Raw genomic sequence first — 21,445 nt, 5'->3', positions numbered from 1 at the left:
TATGCAGGACTCACCTAAAATGCAAAGAAGAGGGATAAAAGTCCTACGCCCGGTCAAACGCCAGGCCCCGCGAAAGGAAACGCCGGTTGACCAGAAGATAGGGTGTTCTCCGTCCACATATTCCTTTCCACAATTGCTTATTCCCTAACTTTGACAAGACAAACGATAACATAGCGACGGAATTGTCGCGCTGGTGAATAGGGTAGGATCCTGTAGTGGGCGGACCTCTGATCAGCTCGTGTCTTGAGCATACATTCCCTCGAGTGAAAAAGATTTCACTGCGGCATCGGGTTCATATATCTACGGGAGTAGTCATGGTGATAACACTCAAAGGGGGTATTTGCGCCAATTGAACCACCCCCACCCCCAATCCAAAACAAAGCGTACAACAAGTCGCATCCAACACGTGTTTCCTAATAGCAGGTATCTCATCCTCACTTGGCAGTCGACTCACGTTTCAATGCGATAATTTTTGAAATATTATTAAGTAAATTCGGACCATGTAGTAAATGGGTCGATTAAGCAATGCAAAGGAGCTTAATTGAATATGACCGGTCTGATTGAATGACATGAGATAAATACTAAACAACGCTGAACAAAACACCAATCGTAAAGCTCAGAAGATATGATATGATAAGATACGCTTTATTTTGAATGCAAGGCGACACTAATCAAACACATCTTTCTATCTTAATCCAATCAATTGATGGACGCGATTACGGCACATCAACAGCGACCCAGATTGCAAAATGGGGACGAAGAAATGCACAATGCACGTGTTACGTCTTTGTGGCCGCAATAGGGGTTTCCTCGATTTCCGGCACGTGGAAAGAATGCGCGAGTTTGGCCAACGGTAACAGTTGATAGGGTCAAGACCCTAAGCACGCAAATAGAAAAAAGAGAGGAGGGGAATTCGCTACTGCCTCGAGTGGGGTCCGGTTAGCTTCCGCTTTCCGCTTTTTCACACCTCGCTCGTCCGTGTCGAAACCGCACCAAAAGCGCGACCCGCTCACTAGCTCTCCTGTATATATCCACGTCTCCGTCCTATGCGGCTTCTGAATCCCCCGAAAAAAGAGTAAAGAAAAACAGCCCAAAAAGAGAGAAAACCATCTCCACCCTCACTCGCGAAGTCAAAATCTTCTAGTGTAGCCATATTCTTGATGAACATTCACACGCAACTACCGTCGGACGTGCGGGTGCCGACGCCGGCGCAGTCGTCTTCGCCGTCCCCGTCGCAGTCGTCGCAGTCGGAGTCCTCCGCGAGCCACGCCGCGTGCTCCGACGAGGAGCCGGCCGTGGCGCTGGCTTCCAGCCGGCCCAAGAGGCCGGCTGGGCGGAAGGTCTTCAAGGAGACGAGGCACCCGGTGTACCGTGGGGTGCGGCGGCGGAACAGGGGCAAGTGGGTGTGCGAGCTCCGGGAGCCCAACAAGAAGACCCGGGTATGGCTCGGGACGTACCCGACCGCGGAGATGGCGGCGCGCGCCCACGACGTGGCCGCGCTGGCCCTGCGCGGGAGGCACGGCGTGTGCCTCAACTTCGCCGACTCCGCCTGGCGGCTGCCCGTGCCGGCGTCCCGCGAGGCGGCCGAGATAAGGAGGACCGCCATGGCGGCAGCTGAGGCGTTCCGCCCTGCAGAGGCCGAGGAGGCGGTCTCTTCGTGTGGCGAAGCCAGCGGAGGGAGCGTCTGCCCCGGCCAAGAGGCGAGTGTGCATATTGTACATGATAAAAAGGTAAAGCAAGAGAGAGAGAGTGATTGCATGGAGATTGAAGAGTCGACATCGTTCGACATGAAGGCTTGGCTCGAGCGTCCTCTTCTATCTCCGACGCCACATGATGCCAGCGTTCGTTTAAAGCAAGAGAGAGCGAGTGGTTGCGTGAAGATTGAAGAGATGACATCGTTGGACATGAAGGCGTGGCTCGAGTGTCCTCTTCTATCTCCGACGCCACATGATGCCGGCGTTCGTTTAAGCTGTGACTTCGATGCAGATGGCGATGATCCAGATGTTTCACTTTGGAGCTATTCCTTGTGACGACGACGACAACGACGACGATACAAATTATGCAGCTTTTCTTTCTTTCTACATTCTTTTATCTTCTCCTCTTAGGTAGGGCTTTCCATCTTACTTCGATTTTATTCCTTTTTCCCCCCCTATTATCAGCTCGTTATAGTGTCTCTGGGTCCTGTCGAATAGGCAGAGTTCTGTGTCAATATGTTTGTCGCGTGTATAACTGTTGTCATTACTGACCGGACAGACAGCATGGGTGATAATTGTAGAAAGAGTCGAAATTGTTGTGGCAGAATCTTTCAAAGATTCTTTGCTTTCTGAAGTAAATCTTTGAAAGATTCTGTCTATACATGCGTTTGGGAATTGTCACCAGTTTCGAGTGCCAATGCAAGCGAGAGAGTTGACTAAGGAGTAAAGTAGGTCTGTCACTATGCCTCATATTTCTTAACTCATATATGATGGGTTGAATTATCATATGAATTGGTTATAGTTAACAAATGGGTCATAAATGATTTTACAACTTACTTAGACCCACCTCTATAATCCTCTTCTCATTCTTCCTTGGAAAAATTCCAAATAAGGATCCGAAGTGAACTTTGTGTTAGATAAAAACCTAAAATTAACTCATTGTTTCAAATAAGGATCCGAAGTGGTTGAATCAATTCAAAATAAGGACCCGAGCTTGCTAGTTAGCCAAATATTCGCCGGCTATCAAGCATGTGATATTTATGACGATTGGAGTTTGAACAATTTTGTCAAAAAATCTAGGGAAAATTAACAAATCCTAAAACAGAAACAAAAAAACCTTAGGTTTTCTATGGTCTTCCCATTCCTTGTACCCATCCTCTGCAAAGTCAAAGACTGAAGTTCTCCCCATTCCTTGTACCCATCTTCTGCAAAGTTGAAGACCTAAATTCTACACCAGTTGAGGCACGAATTCAAAAACAAGAAGAAAACCATATGCTTCTTTGTTTGTTTGCGGAGACCCAAATTTTCTGTGGGTCAAGCAAGGTGAGGAGTGACGAGAATCGACTCGCGACAATGACCAAGCAACAATTTGGTTGAGGAGCAGTGAGGGAAAGAAAGAAGAAAATGTAAACATTTAAATGAATAATCTAAACTTAATTAATTTAGAATTTTCCTTTTTTTCAATGACAAATTGCTAACAAAATTGCCCATATTTTAATCGCTGGAAAATGTTTACCGGCAAGCTAAAGTCCTTAATAGAGATTAACTTGATCATTTCGGGTCTTTATTTGACACAAAATTCACTTCGGGTCCTTATTTGAAATAATTAATTCATTTCGGGTCCTTATTTGAAACGATGGGTCCACATCGGGTCCTTATTTAAAACAAAGTTCACTTTGGGTCATTATTTGAGAAAATAGGTTTACTTCGAACCTTTATTTGAAATTTTCCCTTCTTCCTTGATCTCACTCTCTCTCTCTTTAGTTTGGGTATGATTTTTTATAAATTAGGTTCAATATAGAAGTGTTTTAGTAATATAGATCACGTAAGGTATGTGCTGGTTATGTATTAGGCTCAGTATGGTCACTAGATTCATAGTGCTTAAAAAAATGCATTAAAAATGGGTCTCTTTGGGAGACCATATTCAACCCAATTTGACCCATTCGTTTGACAGGTCTAGAGTGAAGGAGTGTGATATGTCGAGGGAGATCTTGTAAAGGTCCAAATAACCTCTTGATTTTGTGAAGTTTTGTGAAGTTAGTCCCAGACACTTGCGTAACTAACTATGAAAACATTCACACTGATGACAATAGTATAGGGAATGGACAAATACCAATAAAACCAATTGAGTTTTTATGGGAATTCCTCATATGGGGAGAAAGACAAAGGATGAATGAATGGGTACTTTGGATGTAGTTTGTTTGTGTGAAGGACCAAAAGAATTTGTTGTCACCAGATCCATCAATATGCACGTGATAAAAAATCTAAGAAGAGGTACAAACTTTTCTTCCTATGGGAGCTTGATCTCTCTTCTCAATTTTTCTATTTCAGCAATGTAATCCTCAAAATAATGATGAAAAATATATTTGTCAGACTTTAAGTAAGTTATCTATGACTAAAGCTATTTAATTAACCTTTTGGTCAATATAACTAAAACGAGTATTGACAGTTGAAAGTTTGCTATCTATGTGAGAACATTTTCTTTAGAGAGCATTTGAAGGAAATTTAGTGGCGAACATGATTGAGGGGACGGGACTATAGTCAATCGTCAAAACGTACGTGATTAGGAATAATACATGTTTATTTAGTGCTTGTTCGGACCCCGTAAAACATCCTACTTTTTATCCCGATTTGTCGTGCAGAAAACGTAACAAAAACATGGGACCCGCGAATTCAACGATGGCGATGGACCTGAACTAGCAACCCGCGGACCGGAGTCGAAGGGAGGAATTCCACGCACACGCAGCGCACACGGACGGGAAGAGAGAGAGAGAGAGAGAGAGAGAGAGTGTGTACCAAAAGTACACCTGAATCAGGTACCAACGTTGTCGGATATTAGGTGGGTTTTACCCTCCACCGACATGAAATGTATCATCATTCAAAAATCTACACGTGGCAAATTTGGGCCCACCTGTCGGTCTTAACTTCCTCCGTTAACCCTCCGTCTCTCACCCTTTTACTCTCTCTCCTCCCCTCCCGTTTCTGCCCACAAAAACCAGCTGTCCTCTCTCCCTCCCTCTCTCTCTCTTCCCTCTTTCTCTCTCTTCTGCTCCCGATTTGTATAAAGAAAAAACCAGCGTCCTCTCACGAACGGAGAAGGAATTTCGCCAGCGCCCACCTGCGCGCTCTGCAAGTGTCGATCATTCACTTCATCCAGTGCCCACATTCTAGAGAGAGAGGGAGTGCAGTAACGAACAAAAGGGAGTTTTTTTGCGCCGTTCCTAGAGAGAGAAAAATGCGTGGGGGCTGAGCCTGGAGCCGCTGGACATGGTGGGCGTCCAGATCCCGCACCACTTCCGAAGCCCCATCTCGCTGGAGCTGATGCGGGACCCGGTGACTGTGTCGACGGGGCAGACCTACGACCGGTCCAGCATCGAGCCCTGGATCGCCGCCGGCAACACTACCTGCCCCGTCACCCGCGCCCCGCTCCTCGACTTCGCCCTCATCCCCAACCACACCCTCCCCCGCCTCATCCAGTCTTGGTGCGTCGCCAACCGCCACTCCGGCGTGGAGCGCATCCCCACCCCGAAGCAGCCCGCCGACCCCTCCCGCGTCCGCGCCCTCCTCTCCCAGGCCGCCTCCACGTCGTCCGCCCGCCCCCCGGCTCTCCTCCTCCTTCCATAATAGACTCGCTCCAAGCGCCGCCGCGCCGGACTCGTCATCTTCCTCAAGCAAGATGATCGTCAAGGCAGTGGCGGCCACTGTGGCCAGCTCGCTGGTCGTCGCCATGCTGTTCTTCTTCGCAATCCAAAGGCGGAGACGCCGAAAGGGTCCGGACCATGGACCGGCGGAGGCGGGAGGCTTCACGCCGATGCCTCGCGGCGGCGCGCCGTCTATCCTTGACCTGAAGCGGCCATGAGCCGACTCGAGCTCGAGCCATGGCAGACGCAAGAAAAAAGGAAAGAGAAGTGGAGAGAGAAGAGGGGGAGAAAGAGTTGTGGGCAGAAACGGAGGGGAGGAGAGAGAGAGAGAGTAAACGGGAGAGAGACGGAGTTAATGGAGAGAGTGGGTGCTGACGGGTGGGCCCAAATTTGCCACGTGTCGTTTTTTGAATGGTGATACATTTCACCTAGGTGGAGGGTAAAACCCACCTAATATTTTCTCGATGAGCAGTCCATGATATCGTTTGGGTTTAGGCCTGAATGTGCCCTTGCCTTTGCTTTCGGCCCACAATGTTTTTGCTCGATCGAATCTCTCTATACCTTAGAGACATTCAAGAGCTGGATGGGAAAAGAGCATCGCTTCATGAGAATTGCAAAGGGGATGAGCAATCTCTACAAATGCTTACAATATACCGAGGAAATTGCAACTCACAAATAGAAGAAGTAATGGTATTTGCCAAGGGTAATTCTGCCCATTTTTCGAATATTATATATTATTTATATTGAAATATAACAAGTGAGACTGAATAGTCACGTAAGAAGCACGTGAACATTGATGGATGCATTACATTCTATCAATGCCAATGAAAGATGATGTGGGGTCAGTCAATGGTGAGGGACATCAGTGATATATATTCATTTATCAAACTCTCAGGATGAGATACGATTGTTAGAATATTTAAATAATAAATCACGATTTAATTTAAAATTTTTAGCTTTTACAACATTCAGCAACGGTTCTATGAAATCTCACTTGGGATCGGGTTGGAGGTTTTGAGTTCAAATCTTTCCAAATCTTATCTACCTCCGTAATTAAATATTTTCACACTTACTAATAGGCAAAAAGACCACACTAAATGTGAGGGAGAGTATTTAGAATATTTAAATAATAATCATGCTTTTATCTAAAAATTTAAGCTTTTAGAATAGGTAGCAATAGTATTGCAAAATCTCACAAGATATCAAAGCTAAAATACTAAATTCAAATTTTTTCAAGTCTCATTTGCCTCCCAAATTAAATTTCCATGCTTAATACTAAGCAAAAAAAACTAGACTAAGTGTGAGGGAAACTTTAGAATATTTAAATAATAAAATTTGTATAAGAGTTAGGAGAAGTGTTTGAATAGTTAAATAATAAATCATACTTTCATTTAAAAGCTTACGCTTTTACAATAATTGACAGTATGCACAAAATCTCACAACCATAAATCATTAGTATGGATGTTGACAATGATACGTATGGTGAAATGCCGTCTAAAGGTCTTAAGGGTAGGAGAAATCAACAAGGGTATATGTAAAGGCACGGTCATAAGACAAAACAATTGGAATTGGGAAGAATGAGCGTGTACGTTTGGAGGGAACACTTGTCATTTGAATATCGAACAAGGAGATATGAAAGATAGAACCGAGAAGCAATACAAATGCAAGACAATTATGATGAGCAATTGCCAGAAATTATGAAAACAAGATCGTGGAGGTAGTTAACACCCTTTTTTCAGGAGGATAAACGCTTAGAGAGAGAAGGTTTAAAGATCATGGGTAGGGAAATGCTAAATAAAGAAAAAAAACAAGGAGACAATTGAGACAATCATTGGAAACCGTCAAGAGGTGATTACTGCAAAGCCGTTACAGATATCATCAGTTGTCTACTAGAAAGCTCCTTGCAAAAATCAAACAAATTTATCTTTATCTTTACTTTCTTGCACTGCACTTTACCTTCCTTAGTTGTAGCTTTAGATTCACATCGTAGATTAAATTTCAGCATGTGTTTATATCTTGGGTGTAGTGTCGTTGATTAAAGTCCAACGTTGTGTGATTACATTGTCAAATTTTGTGGTCGATTAAATTTCAATGGGGTTTGTTAGTGTGTGGTTTGTCTTTATCAATTGTACTTTTCAAGTCTTACTGTCGATTGACTTCAGGCATAATTTGTGTCTATATAAATTCGTTTAGAGTAAAATAGTTGATTTATGTGTTCACTTGGATATTTCCTATCTGAAATCGCCATAAAACTTGATCTCTTTCAATTAAAAGCCGAAGAACTACATTCGGTTAAAGATATTTCATCTTTAGAGAAATTCCAGCGAAATAGGTACCTATTGTGCAAAATTGTACTTTGTGCACAATTACAACGATTGAAACAATGGATGGAGTATTAGGCATCAACATTCGAATATTTGGGGAATAAGAATACTTTTCTTGTCTTTACTCTTTATATTATATCCAATGATAAAAATAGAACAACAAAAATTTTCTTTTAACTAAAAAAACAATTCTATTAGGTTGAATAAAAATTTAATTGATGATTTCATATAATTGCTCTGCTTTGTATGTGTATCATTGGTTTTTTTTTAATAGGATAGGATAGAATATATATATAAAGGACAAATTTGACTGGCAATTTTACAAATTTTAATTAACTATAACCCTAATAATTTACTAACAACAAACTAAATTCACAAGGAAGTCAGCAGTGACCATTGAATGTGGCCACAAAATTGATTGAAATAGCCGATATAATTTCATTGGTGCTTTGAAAGAGGCGGAAACTAAAGATTGCAATGTTGGAATTAGTAATCATCAGCTGTGTTATTGTGGTCTTGTGGGGGCTTGGAATGAGCTTTCTTACGTGACATGAGAACAAATTTGGATCAAAATAACATAGCTAAAAGTAAAGATGCAAAGAAGATTCATCTTTTGGAATGTCACCTTTTGAATCCCTCCAATCATTCTTTAATAGTTGCTTCTATCTTAGCAAGAATTTGAGTAAATCCAATACAGACGAGCATATTAGTATTATTCATATCTATTTTTCAAGAGTTTGAAAAGCCAAAATCTATTGGGCTACGTTTGATTGTCCAAATTTCTAATCATGATAGGATTGGATAGGATTTGATAGGATATAATATAAAATTAAATGGATTTTGATATATCATATCCACTATTTTGTGATTGTAGTAATAAAGTAGGATATATTCAAATAATATCATATACATTATTTGGTATAAACGACATATAAACAAAATTTTTATAAACGAAGATGGTAAAAATCTCTTACGACACTCTTGCTTTGTTTTATTTTGTTTTTATTTTATTTTCCTCTCTTTTATTAATTAATTTCTTTTTATTTTTTCTTCTCCTCCCATCATTCTCTAATAAAATTTTATTAAATAGTAGATTGTACTAATATAACCAAAATGCTAAAATATCTAAAAATATAAAAAATATTATTTATATTTATATTTATATATTGAAATTATTTTGTAAAATATAATTAAATTCGAATATATGAATAAAAATAAGATTAAATGAAAATAACTAAATTTATTATTATTTGTTATATTGAATTTCTTATATTGGAATTGACATATTATTTATATAGAGATATAATTTTAATTTTGTTAATTTAAAAAGTCTGTCATTCGAGAAAAATAACTTTCTTATTATAGATGCTAAAAATCTTATCTACTTTTATCCTACCTCTTCCACAAGATAATTTAATCTGATTTATATTCCAATTATATCACCCTTTATCTTATCCCGAGAAGAAACCAAACACAAGATTTGATAAATTTAATCTTATCTCGAATTTTACCTTCACTGTCAAAATGCATGAGATTTAGAACACAAGAGTTGAAAGATTATAATCACATGGAGTAGGATCGAGATGGTGCATAAAGGTGCTGTGAAACTTCTAAAAGAAATGGCCGCTTCTCCATCCCTAACTTATTGAGGAAGGCTGACATTGTTCAACCGAAACGAGATCTAAATCAATACTTCAGATGAACAATGAGATCTAATCAAGCATGCCCAAAAGTCCAAAAACATCTGGGCTCTCTTCAGTCTCCCTTCACAAATTCTGTGACCCATCACGATTTTAGCAGGAGCCGTCTCCATTAAAGAAACAGAGAAACGCAGAGTAAACAAAAAAGAAAAAGAAAGATCTCTCTCTCTCTCTCTCTCTCACTGTCAAATCGTACAGTATACGATGGACGGGGAGGCGCCGAACCGGGTCCGATCTCGTAGTCCCAACGTGCACGTTCAAAAAAGCTGCAGGTGTTTTCCATTTTCCCCGCTTCGCCCGTCTTCTTCAGGTAGAGAAGAAATGGAAAATGACATGCGCACGTGCCCGAGTGCGCGAAGCGTGGTCAGCGAGCATGGGAGACGGGGCCAATGGCGAATCCCCCCGTCAGATTCTGCAAGTCAACTCCCGGTCGCACTCCCGTCCAAAACCCACCACCTCATTGAATTCAATTCGATTCAAAAGGTTCGTTTTTTAATATATATTTCTGTCAATGCTTTCAAATCCGAAACGATAAAATAACCAAACTTGAGATTCAAAAAGACTCCCCCCCAATCGCCTCAGGCAGGAGAAGAAGCTCGGATGAAGCTTCTTCTCCCTTCTCTACCTCCTCCTCCTGTTACCACTTCTCCTTCTGCTTCCTCTCTGTCGAGTTTCTGCAGCAAAAATAATGCAAGCCTGTCAGTTGAGATTTATCCCATCTTCACCTTGAGATCTTCGTTGAGCTGCAGCTAGGAACTTACCTCTCTGCTTCTTCCCCCACCCAAACCCCACCCCCTCTCTCCCCCTCCCCCCCCTCCTTCACCTGCTATAAATTCTTCTCTCCCTTCGCTCTCTCTCTCTCTCTCTCCACCATTATTCTCAGCTAACTTCAGCTTCGTCTCCCTCCCTTCCTTCCTCTCTCTCTCTCTCTCTGTATGTATGTACGTCCAACAATGCAGTGTTAGAGCAGTTCACTTTCTGATGGTGAATTTATGGGAAAATTATCCTCTGCGATCTCCTTTTCCATGCGCATTCAGCATTTCGCCATAAATGCTTCGCCTGTTTGACAAGAACCCGTCGCAAAAAGTGCCCAATCTCTGTCATTCCAAGAATTCCTGCGTCCTCTCATAAACCCAATTCGAAATCAAGCAAAAGGACAGTTCCTTGTCTTTGAGAAAGTCCCCATATCCTCTCTCTCTCTCTCTCTCTCTCTCTCTCTCTGCCCACTCAAAAAAGTTCCAAACTTTCTGCTGAAGAAGCTCCCGATCCCGCCATGGAAATAACCACCGTTAATTTCCACCATCGGAAGTCCTTCAAGAGCGACCCGCGCCCTCTGATGCTCAAGGACTACTTGCGGGACGACATGAGCTCCTGCTCATCCAACGGCTTCAAATCCTTCCCCCGCCGACAGTGCTGCACCACCGTCCGATTCCTCCTCGAGATCGACCTCAAAGCGGCACCCTTGGCCCCCTCCAAACGACGCCCGCGGAAAACCAGCCCGCGCCCTCCGGCGACGGCCTCCGTCCTGCAGAGAGCCTCCGTCAAGGTCCTCAACGCCATGAAGCTCCTCCAGCTTCACTCCGCCAAGTCCCCCTCGGGCGACGCGGCGAAGAAGACCAAAGCTCGCGGCCGCAGGGGGCTCTTGCCTCGGAGCCTCTCGCGGAAGCTGTGGAGCCGGAGCTTCTGGAGGAAACAGCCGAGCCGAGACGACCGCCTTGGCGAGGGGACCGGGCGGCGGACGTCTGTCGAGAATCGGCCCCCGCCGCCGCCCGATCTGAACGCCGCCTCCGCAGTGGCGCCTCACAGGTTCTCCACGAGCTCCAGCAGCAGCAACAACCGCCGGAACAGCAGCAGCTGGGACAGCAGCGAGTTCGCGGCCGAGCTGGCCCGTTCTCCGGGCGGCGACCCGGAGAGCCCCGGGCGGCCGAACGACGTCGTGTCGGAGGATAAGGGCCCCGCACCGCGGGGACCACACGATGAGAAGGTCAGCGATAAAGTAGGCGCAACGCACGGCCAGGATTCCATCGCAGCGACCCCCACCTGCTCTAAGGTAAACCACCAACAAGAGTTCAAATTAAAATTTTGCCTAATGTCTGTCGTTACTAGCGAGCAAGTTACGTGATTCAAACGACATTCATGAAGATGTTGAAAAGTACAAACACGCCGCGAAAAAAAATTCCTATTTTTACTTTGGCATAAATATCGAATTTTTATGTACAATTTTATAATTCGTGTAAATTGATGTTAATTTTTCTTTGAATTATGCTAAGCTTTTTACTTATTTTAAAAAATTTGGAAAAAAAAAAGGCTAATAATCACGCAGAAGGAAAAGAAAAAAAGAGAGAGGAGGGGGCCTACGTGGAAATTGCACGAGAAGGACAGCTGGAGCTGCCACGGCACAGCTTCCACGTGCGGGTGGTCTAGATGTCTCGGGGAAATAGCATGGTATTTCTCGGGACCATGCGATGGAATCGCATCGAGCTTTTCAAGGCCCTAGATCCCGCTACGTGTAGACCTCTACGCGGCATCGACGGCGTCGATTAGTGCAAGACCATTAATATCCCTACTGCGCGAAATACTAGATCTCTCCGCCGAATAAGGCTCTTGCGGGCAGCCACGTGTGCGGTGATCTGCGACCTTCACTACGGATATAACAAAAAGTATAAAATAAAAAAGATTGTATATTGCAGCACTTGATTTGCGTTAGGGCGCTAGGGTATTAGGTAGTTGCGATTTTTTTTTTTTTGTCGGTCGAGAAATTGAGTTTTCAGTTTAGGAGGAATGAAATACTATAATTTAGTAAATTAGTTTCATTTAATTTATTTGTTGTGCATAGTTTGGTGCTGGTCCCTTTGTATATATAGTAGCTAGGGAAATTAAATAATGCCGACCATAACATAAATTAGTTGGACCGAAGTTAGGTTTAAATGTAGATCGACCAAGTGGACAGATGTCGATTCTTGTCTGCTAGTGTGCTGTTGCCATCATTGGACTTGAATTTTCCATTTTATTGTCTCTAAGTTGGTATAATTGTACGACCTTACTATTTTTGCCCCTCTTCTTCTTTTTCTTCTTCGAAAAAAAAGAACATCTTTTTTGCTATTTTAATTTCTCACATATGACGTGATAAGATCAAGTGTAGGAAATAATTGGGATGTGATTGTTCCAATGATTGAATCCTTATCCTTTTGACTTCTCTTGCTCTATCCTCTGTATGTATCCATCCATGTAGGTCGTAGCAATAATTGCATGGAATCAACGCTATATATTTCTTTAAGAAGGATGTCCCCACATTAAAATAGAGTTAGACTCCTTTAAAGTCAAGAACATGCAACCACTATTTCATTTGAGGACATGGGACGTAGTTTAGCATACACGTGTTAGAGAGCGCAAGTACATTCCAACCGTCCATAACATTGTTGTTGCCGCCACCGCCGCTGTCATTTTTCGCTATTTCATCCAAGTGCATAGGTTCATGACTTGAACCGTCCTGGCCATGCGACAAAGGATTTGACTTTTCTTATCCTTGGTAATCAAATTAAAAGTGATAGATCCTGGATGAGATTAAACTGTTTTGCATGAAAATTGATGGGCCAAAAGGATCATTAAGATGAGAAGTATAAATGCACTCTCTTCTATTTGATAGCATTTCTCTATGATCTGGTGTCGGTAAATGCTCTTTCCACTCGATCCATTTGAGCTAAATCCCTTTGTTTTTGTTCATGCAGCAAGAATGGCCTAATGAGGAGAAGGAGCAGTTCAGTCCGGTGTCTGTCTTGGACTGTCCATTCAACGATGACGAGGACATTGCTTCCCCTTTTGAATGGAGCCCTTCACGTATCGGAGGTCTCTCTCTCTCTCTCTCTCTCTCTCTCTCTCTCTAAGTGAACGAATTTAGTTGATGAGTACATTGAATCCTTGTGTGCATCAAGTAACTAAAGTATGATGTTTGTGATGAACAGGTGCCAAACACAAGCTCAGGCACAAGGCTCACCGGTGCGAGACGCTTTCTCGATTGAAGCCAATGCAGTTGGAGAGAAGGATCGCTTTGTCGGAGCTCGAAGACGAGGTTCCAGTGCAGTACCCTAGCTTGGCCCCCAGTCCGAGTGTTCTTACTGAGGTTCAAGACGACGAAAGAAAGATCGAAGAGAAGATTCGAGAGTTGCTTGATGTCGCTGCGGGAATTGATCCGTCTTTCACCTCGAAAGTGGACATTCTCCTGTTGGACTTCTTCAGGGAGAGGCTGGAGGAGGAGAGCGCGAACAAGATTGCGATTGGAGGATTGGATGAGTTCGAGAGCGAACTGTTGAAGGTAGCCGAGGGTTGGATCAATCGGCAACCCCAAGAAGTGTTTTTAGGATGGGAGGTTGAAGATGGAAGGCATGCTTACATTAAGGATATGGAGAGGAGAGAGAGATGGAGAAATGTGGATGAAGAAAAGATGGAAGTTGCTTTGGGCTTGGAGGTTGAGGTTTGGGGATCTTTGATGGATGAAGTCTTGCTAGATATCTTTACCTGAAGATGTGGAAATTAGAGAGAATAAATTAGGTTGATTTTCCCCTTTTTTCTTCTTGGTTGGGAAGCAATCATGCTTCATGAGGTAGAGACAATTGATGAGAGCATTCACCAGTTCAATTTTGAAGTCTTGATTGAAAAGAGCTGAGACCTCTCTCTTCTTTGTCCTTTTTCCATAGGAATGAGTCCAATTCTTGATTGGTAGTATTGCCCATAAAATCAGTCACTCCATAATGGAGGACCATATCTTGAGGAACCAACATTGATTGCAAATGCTGGCAAAAGGGCCAAGATGGGGTCAAGATACACATAAATTGGCTAAATAGTGGATAAGTAAGAGAAGTAGGATATGATAATGATGTTCAACCATCTTTTGAAGCCCTAATGGGAAATGACGTTCAACCATCTTTTGAAGCCCTAATGGGAAATGACGTTCTACCTTCTTTTGAGACTTGATGATTAGGGCCCTTCTTTTTCCTCCCATAGTTTTTGATGAGTACATGAACGGTGCAACACGTAAGGCAATATATCTCTTCTAAGACGACGAACCACCGGATCGGAGGTTCTAAGAAACCACCGCGGCATTCGGTCAAGTGATATAGGGCTTGCTCTCACATAGTTTAGAGTTCCTCAAGCACAAGTTTGAACCACCCAATCATTCTTCAGTCTTGAAAAATCTTAATTTGTCTAGAGTGTGATCAAGACTAGTTTGCGCTTTCCCACGATTTTAATTCACGAAGACAATGAGGTTCTGGAAAAAAAGTAGATGTAACTCAAAGCAAAACCAGTTTGGCTTATGAAAACTAAGTCTTATGTGATGTATCGATTGAAAGTGTTATTTATGCAACTCGCCGTAAAGTTTCAATTTAGGTGAGATCCACATAAAATGATATGTTATTCAAGTGCTCACACGTGCTCGAGTGCACAGGAACAAGATGGATATGAATTTTGAAGTTTCATTTCCTCCTTTTCTTTCCAATAACGAGAATAGGAGTGTGAATTGTTGTTTTTAGACATCAATTGTTCTATAGCCAAGCTAGAAGATGCATTCTTTGACAAAACAAATTAATGTTGAAAATGGGCCGAACAGATTCTCCTTTCTTCTTGCTATTGAAGATTAAGCTCCTTGACAATAGCCCATAATTTGAATGATGAGAAAGGCCCAATGTCCATCTTCATGATCCACATGACACTGCACAGGCATGTATACCCCCATAAGGAGTGGGAAGAAAGATGATGCATCAAAAAGAGAAACCGCAAACTGGCCAGAGGAAGAGACAGAGAAAAACCCGAAGTGTTTCAAAAGGAATATGAACAAACACAAGCAGCTAAGGAATTCATACAGAGTCGAACTCGAGCTCGATAACATACTTTACTTAGAGTGATTAGAAACCAAATCGAGTCGAGCACGTGAATCGCAACAACACATACATGCTAATCGTCTGGTCTTTAGGCTACCCTTTAAACTGAGATACCATCATTAAGGTCAAAATCAAAGGCGCGTGATATGAAATCACGTGCAACTACGTATATGTCATTAGCATCATGTTTCAAAACCCTAGAATGAGCAAGTACGTTGGCAGCACATATTGTGTTTAATGTGCAAAAATTCTTGTAGGTATGGTAGACATGGATAAAAATACTTATGCTTTACTTTTATTCTATGACCTCGAACTCTTCATTGAAATTCATACTTGTAACAACTTAATCGGGGTTGTTCTCAATCTTGAGTTTGAGGATGCGTGAAATATTTTGCATTGGGACAAGGTTGGGTTTCAAAAAGTTCTATCGATTGAGTTAAATTAAATATAATGGGTTATGCCGACTCAATTTGAGCATAGTCCCACTTCATAAGTCTAATTTCATTTGTCACGCTGATAAAAAGCTCTACTCTCATCTCTAGATCACAAAAGTTAAGTAGATCAATCAATCCACTAGTAAACTTTACCTTTCCCTTTCGAATGCTGAATTCATTTATCAAATTGCATAATTTCAAATTACTTGTTAAACAGATGCATGAAATCTGCACTTGTGAGAGCTCCTGTGTACTAAAAACAGTTATCAATTCTACGAGTGAACGTGCTAACTCATATGCCTAGATCAGAACACCATTTTTACATCATTACTGCATCATTACAAAGTACAGTCCTAGTACACCGTCTTAAGACTTAGGGGGAACCGCTTTAACGGGACCTCGACCTATTTTGTCTCCATTTCCGCGAAAAGCACGACCTTCTTATCTTCTCTTTTCTCTTTTCCTGCTAGAAAGAAAGCATGGCTTTAGACCCACCCTAATAAAAAGTTCAGCAGGAAAAATTGCATCTGACATTAAAATAAACTGAACTGCCTTTCACTTTCCAGATCGGCATAATGATCTGCAAAACATAAAGTGGATATCGAAATCTCTAAAGCCATGTCCCTCAGAGGTAGTCGGAAAGTGGGGATCACGAGCAGGGCAACTGAAGAGTGCAATAAATTACTAAACAAGATAAAAAGTGGCGAACGTAACTATCAAGGCATAAGATTTTGTGAACTGTGGAAATATGTAATAAAAGTGACAAATAAATCGTCTAAAAACATTTAAACTCAGAAATTCTTAATTCGATACCATATAAAATATCGCGGGACCCAGCTAATTATTTATGAAAATGTAAAGCTGTTCGATAAAGACCTAATTTAATATTTTAATATGTGTTATATAATCCGCATGCGCGATCTTTTTGACATAATTAGATGGTCCCCAAGTGAGATTAGTCTGATTTAGCAGAGATTGTTCTCGCATAATAATATTCAAGATGCAATTATTAAATTTCAAGGGCACGAAGACAAACGCCCATGAAGTGCAAAAGGACTAGATCTTTGGATCTGGGGTGGGGCTAGCGATGGCCACAATAATTGCAATTTGCACTTTTGGAGTGGTGGCCATTGCCTCCTAATTTTTATATTTTATACAATTTTTTTTTGTCAGGGTTTTGATCTTTGTCCGGAAAGCTTTATTCGGGCTGTCTCAAATTGACCATCACACTCGGTTGGCTCGTGGCGCTACCGATATTCCCTCACATTCGCGATTGATCTTGTACCATTTCAAATTTGTAAAACGACTCAATCCTCAAATCACACTTAATTATATTTTATGATGAGCATGGGATCGTGTCATTTTCTCGCAACGCCCATACACCCACCTAATTCCAAATAAAAATATTGTCGATGTGATTACGAGATAATATCTATCAAAGGGATCATGACATAAATAATTTTTTTAACTTTGACTTAATGCGCAATATGATCCTTAAATTTTTAATTTGTTTGATGTGATCCATGAACTTTAGTTTAATGTTAAAAGCGATTCCTAGATTTTTAGTACATATTTAACTTATTTCTTGAACAATATGAGAATGTCAAATGTTTTTATTCCATTATTTCAAGTTTAGGGGTAATATATTAAATATGTACCAAAATTTTATGGATTACATTGAATAATTTAAAGGTTTATGAATCACATTGCATATTGGGTTATAGTTCAGAGATCACATTGCACGTTAAGTCAAAACTAGGGACCATTTATATCATTTTCTCTTTATCAAATTACATACCACCATAATTGCATAGATTGCGAGGTCACACTAAAGTTATGAAGGGGGCAATTTTGGGTCTAAGCCAATGCGGGTTATATTCCAAAAAATGAAATGTTGTTGTCACACACAGTTTAGTCTTATCCCCTTAACAAGGTCGTCGCCATCATCATGTCATTGTTGAAGTAGCATAGTTATGTTTTTTCGACTACTTCACAATATTTGTGTCTAATTGGGCAAGCGATTATCGCTAGTCATTTCTTCATATCTTCAGTACGATTATGTCCAAATAGTATCGTAATTATATATTTCAACAAGTTCATCATGATGTTTGTGTATAATTGGGCAAGCCATCAATGATCTTCACGTGTCATTTCTACTTTTCTTTAGTTTGATTATGTCTGGAAGGTACCGTTGTTGTCATTGCTTAACAAGCTCAGCATGATGTTTGCGCCTAATTGGGCAAGCAATCAACGACTTTCACAAGTCATTTCTTTGTTTCTTTAAATCCGACTGGTATATGGAAAGGTACCGTAGTCATTCTTCTCAACAAGCTCACCATGATGTTCGTGCCTAATTGGGCAAGCCATCAACGATTTTCCAAAGCCATTTCTTCATTTCTTCAGTCTAATTATGTCCCGAGCTACCAATAATGTTATTAACAAGTACATCATAAAATATACGGTATCCAACTGAAAGTAGCATCTTGGCCTAGCAAAAAGTTAAAAAAGAACATATTGTGGTCCTTCTGCCAGAGAAAAAAATCGAAGGGGGTTGATTACATACCAAAAATTGTTTGGTAAGTCGCTTTTTAGGGGGAGAATCTATGGATCTCATTATTTCTTAATACTTTTTCTTCGGTCATTATTTCTTAATACTTGATTAGCATAACTCATTGAATTAAGCTGTCGAATAACTTCTCCAGTGCGCCTGAAAGGATCCGGTTTGAGGACAATCTCGGCCGTCCATTTTGTAGGGACGTGGCAATTCTCACGTGAAGCCGACACGTGCGTCGTCGGATCATCCATCTGTGTCGGTAATACCTCGGGGACAAGGCTCCACAGAATAGGGCATTGGGTACGGAGGGCGGTGCCACGTGTAAGCATGTTACCCACGTAAGGTGCTCTATTTCTCTACTCGTCTGCTTCGCCCCCTCATCTTCTTCTGTTCTTTATTTTTGCTTGCCCTAGCTTCTTCTCACAACAAAAATACGAGACATTTAGGACACGTTTAATAACGCTTTTATTCTGAGAACAATTTTTAAACATAAATAGTTTATTTTTCTGTTATTGGGAACAATTTTTTATATAAGAATGCACTTGATAATTGTGAAAAAAATTTATTCCCAGGAAAGAAATACGTTTGGTATATAATTATTTATTTTAATTTTTAAATATTTTATTATATTTTCATTTTTTCTTCCTTCTTTTCTCCCCTTCTTCCTCTTTGTAGTTGGTCGCTAGCGGCCGACGGCCAAGCTGGCGAGTCCGGCTCGCTCGCTCGCTCGAGCCTCGCGACCACCGGCGAGCATCGCAAGGCTCGGCCTCGCTAGATTTAGGTGAGGGTGAGCCTCGCCATGGTTCAACGTCTCTGGGGGTTAGTGATGCTTTGGCGAGGTCATCGGCCCTCGTTTGGCTGGTCGCCAGCACCAGCTATGGCCAAGGTCGGCGGCCGGCCAAAAGAAAGAAGAAGAAGAAGAAGAAAGAAAGAAGAAAAAAAAGAAGAGAGAGAAAAAATTATTTGTAGAAAATCTGTTATCAAGAAGAAGAAGCTTTTAGCGAACGGACCCTATTTTTTCTTTGTTCTCTATTTTTATTTTTCTTGTTTACGAAACACAAATCGAAACAAAAAAGGAACAAAATTCCTTTTTTAAATCCTCATTCTCGAACAAAGTTTTCCTCCGAGCACACGACAGCGTCTCTCTGACAGGCGCGTCTCCTCTGCGACGGCGCCTCCTCTGCGGCGAAAACACATTTATGTTCTTTTTGTTATCAGAAACAAAAGAACATAAATTTTTGTTTTGGGAAATAGAAACACTTTTTATGCGTCTAGAAAATTGTCATGGTTGATGGCACGAGTGCCTTACTAAGGAATCCAATTCTTAGTGACCCTCCTAGTTTCCTAAAATTCTAAAAACCTCCCCAATTAAAAGCATGCATTTTCTGGCGGTAAAGCTCTTTCTTACATGTTGATAACTTTTATCTTTTGTTTTATTTGCTTTTTTAAGTATGTGGACAAATCATCTCATTCTCCAACTTTTAGGGCACGAATGATAACTATTTTATCATTTGGAAACAATTTCATACCAAAAATTTTATTTTTGTTCCCTAGACAAATTTTGGAGTATTTAATCGCATTTGATAATGACAAAAACTTTTTGTTTCCGAAGTAGAAATTTGTTTAATAACAATATAAAAATCATGAATAAATTTTCTGACCTCCACTAGACACGCCCACTTTTGGAGCACGTCGCTTGTCCACTTGTCACACGGCTAGGCAGTCCTGAAGTGGTAGATCTTGTCTTCGAGTGATGGCTTTGTTTGCTAGTCTTGATGTGGTTGTGGATGAGAATCATGTTAAGGCTGGTGTTGTTATAAATGTTAATAAGGCGGTGTGTGATGATGTTGGTGATCAGCATCCTTGACATCCAAGCTATCACGACCTTGACTCTATCCCAAGGTCACGAGCAGCAAGGGTTATTTTTGCGACGTCCCGAGCATGTTGCCGTCCCATTTCTTTTTATCTTTTCATTAAGCATATGCAGAAACGTATATACAACACTTGGACAACAACAATTAGCTAGAAAAACAACCATTTACAAACACACAATTACATTAGCTACGTTTTACAAGCAATTCTATCACGGGTCGTTATATTTACAACTACCACATCTTCAAAAGATCAAGGTAAAACTTAGCTCCTCTAGCGAGATTGCAACTCCCAAAATTGACGTGAGATTTTTATGCTTACAAGACTAAAAAGATGAGGGGTGAGTTTTGGGGAAACTCAATAAGCAAAACACTTAATTCTCTACTAGGAAGACATCTCATTATCAAAGTTTAGTAAGTACAACACTCGCAATGCAATATCGATGGCAGATCATTAGCAAACTTACTACTACACCTCTACCATATGCAGATGCCCATTACAACATACTTCAATGCATGCTTACCTTCAACTTGTCAATGAACATATCAACATATCATACTTATGCATATATCGGGACTCATGCAAATTCATTTATCATTGTCCTGGCTTAACCAGGCCCTCCCAGCTCAACCAGGCCCTCTCGGCTCAACCGAGGCATCCAGTTTCAAGCTAGGCATCCTAGCTCAATCAGGGCATCTCAACTCAATTGAGACATCGTGACGCTAGCTCACTAAGGCATTCGGACTCAAACTCAGGCATCTTTATCTCCCAAGTTTTCATCTAGGTCTGAGGTTAGCTTGGACACTTCATCTCGGTATTGAATAACTAGAAGCCAAATGCAATTAATGTGCTCTTAACTTGTCTAAGAAGGTTTGACTAACCTAAGGCCTATCTAGCTTAGCCTCTTAGTTGGGACCAAAATAAGGGTTGAAATCGAGGATGTTACACAAGTCTTGAGGACCATGAAATTGGAGAGGCTGGCATCATTGACGAACTCATTGACCAAGAAAATGTTATTGCCAAGGATGGAGGTGCCAAGTAGCTTTGCGATGCTAACTAGGTTGTTCCGGCTAATCATCCCAGGTAGCTCCTTAAGGCAGCCCATGTCAATCTTGTGCCTGAACTTGCGCCGAAAGATGATGGTGTCCTTGTCGCAAAGGGAGTAGCACTAGGAGGAGGAGCATCCAGAGTAGTGGGGCTTGGTGAGGAAGTTATTGGTGGTAGATTGAAGCTCAGAGAAGTTGTAGATGATGGGATTGTCCAATAGGGAGTGGTGGAAATTGGAAAAGGAGGTGTTGGCACTAATGTCGATGTCGAGGGCGAGCTTGGAAAAGGAGGAGGTATAGTAGC

The 21,445-nt window shown here is 41.5% G+C and overlaps 2 protein-coding genes across 2 annotated transcripts; both read left to right on the top strand.

The window, feature by feature from the left end:
- Positions 1-1,160: 1,160 nt before the first annotated feature.
- Positions 1,161-2,293, top strand: LOC104445996 (dehydration-responsive element-binding protein 1F). Its single transcript, XM_010059914.3, has one exon. It carries the CDS (start codon positions 1,161-1,163, stop codon positions 2,028-2,030), a length of 870 nt encoding a protein of 289 aa, XP_010058216.2. The 3' UTR covers positions 2,031-2,293.
- Positions 2,294-10,179: 7,886 nt separating this feature from the next.
- LOC104445995 lies at positions 10,180-14,172 on the top strand. The gene is made up of 3 exons (XM_039312448.1): positions 10,180-11,409; positions 13,088-13,205; positions 13,322-14,172. The coding sequence occupies exons 1-3, from the start codon at positions 10,633-10,635 to the stop codon at positions 13,876-13,878; spliced, it is 1,452 nt and encodes a 483-aa protein (XP_039168382.1). The 5' UTR covers positions 10,180-10,632; the 3' UTR covers positions 13,879-14,172.
- Positions 14,173-21,445: the final 7,273 nt, after the last annotated feature.

This window comes from Eucalyptus grandis, chromosome 5 (assembly GCF_016545825.1).
Source record: "Eucalyptus grandis isolate ANBG69807.140 chromosome 5, ASM1654582v1, whole genome shotgun sequence".
In the NCBI taxonomy this organism is placed as follows: Eukaryota; Viridiplantae; Streptophyta; class Magnoliopsida; order Myrtales; family Myrtaceae; genus Eucalyptus; species Eucalyptus grandis.
Note: the sequence above shows the minus strand (reverse complement) of the source record. Positions and strands in the feature narration are given on the sequence as shown.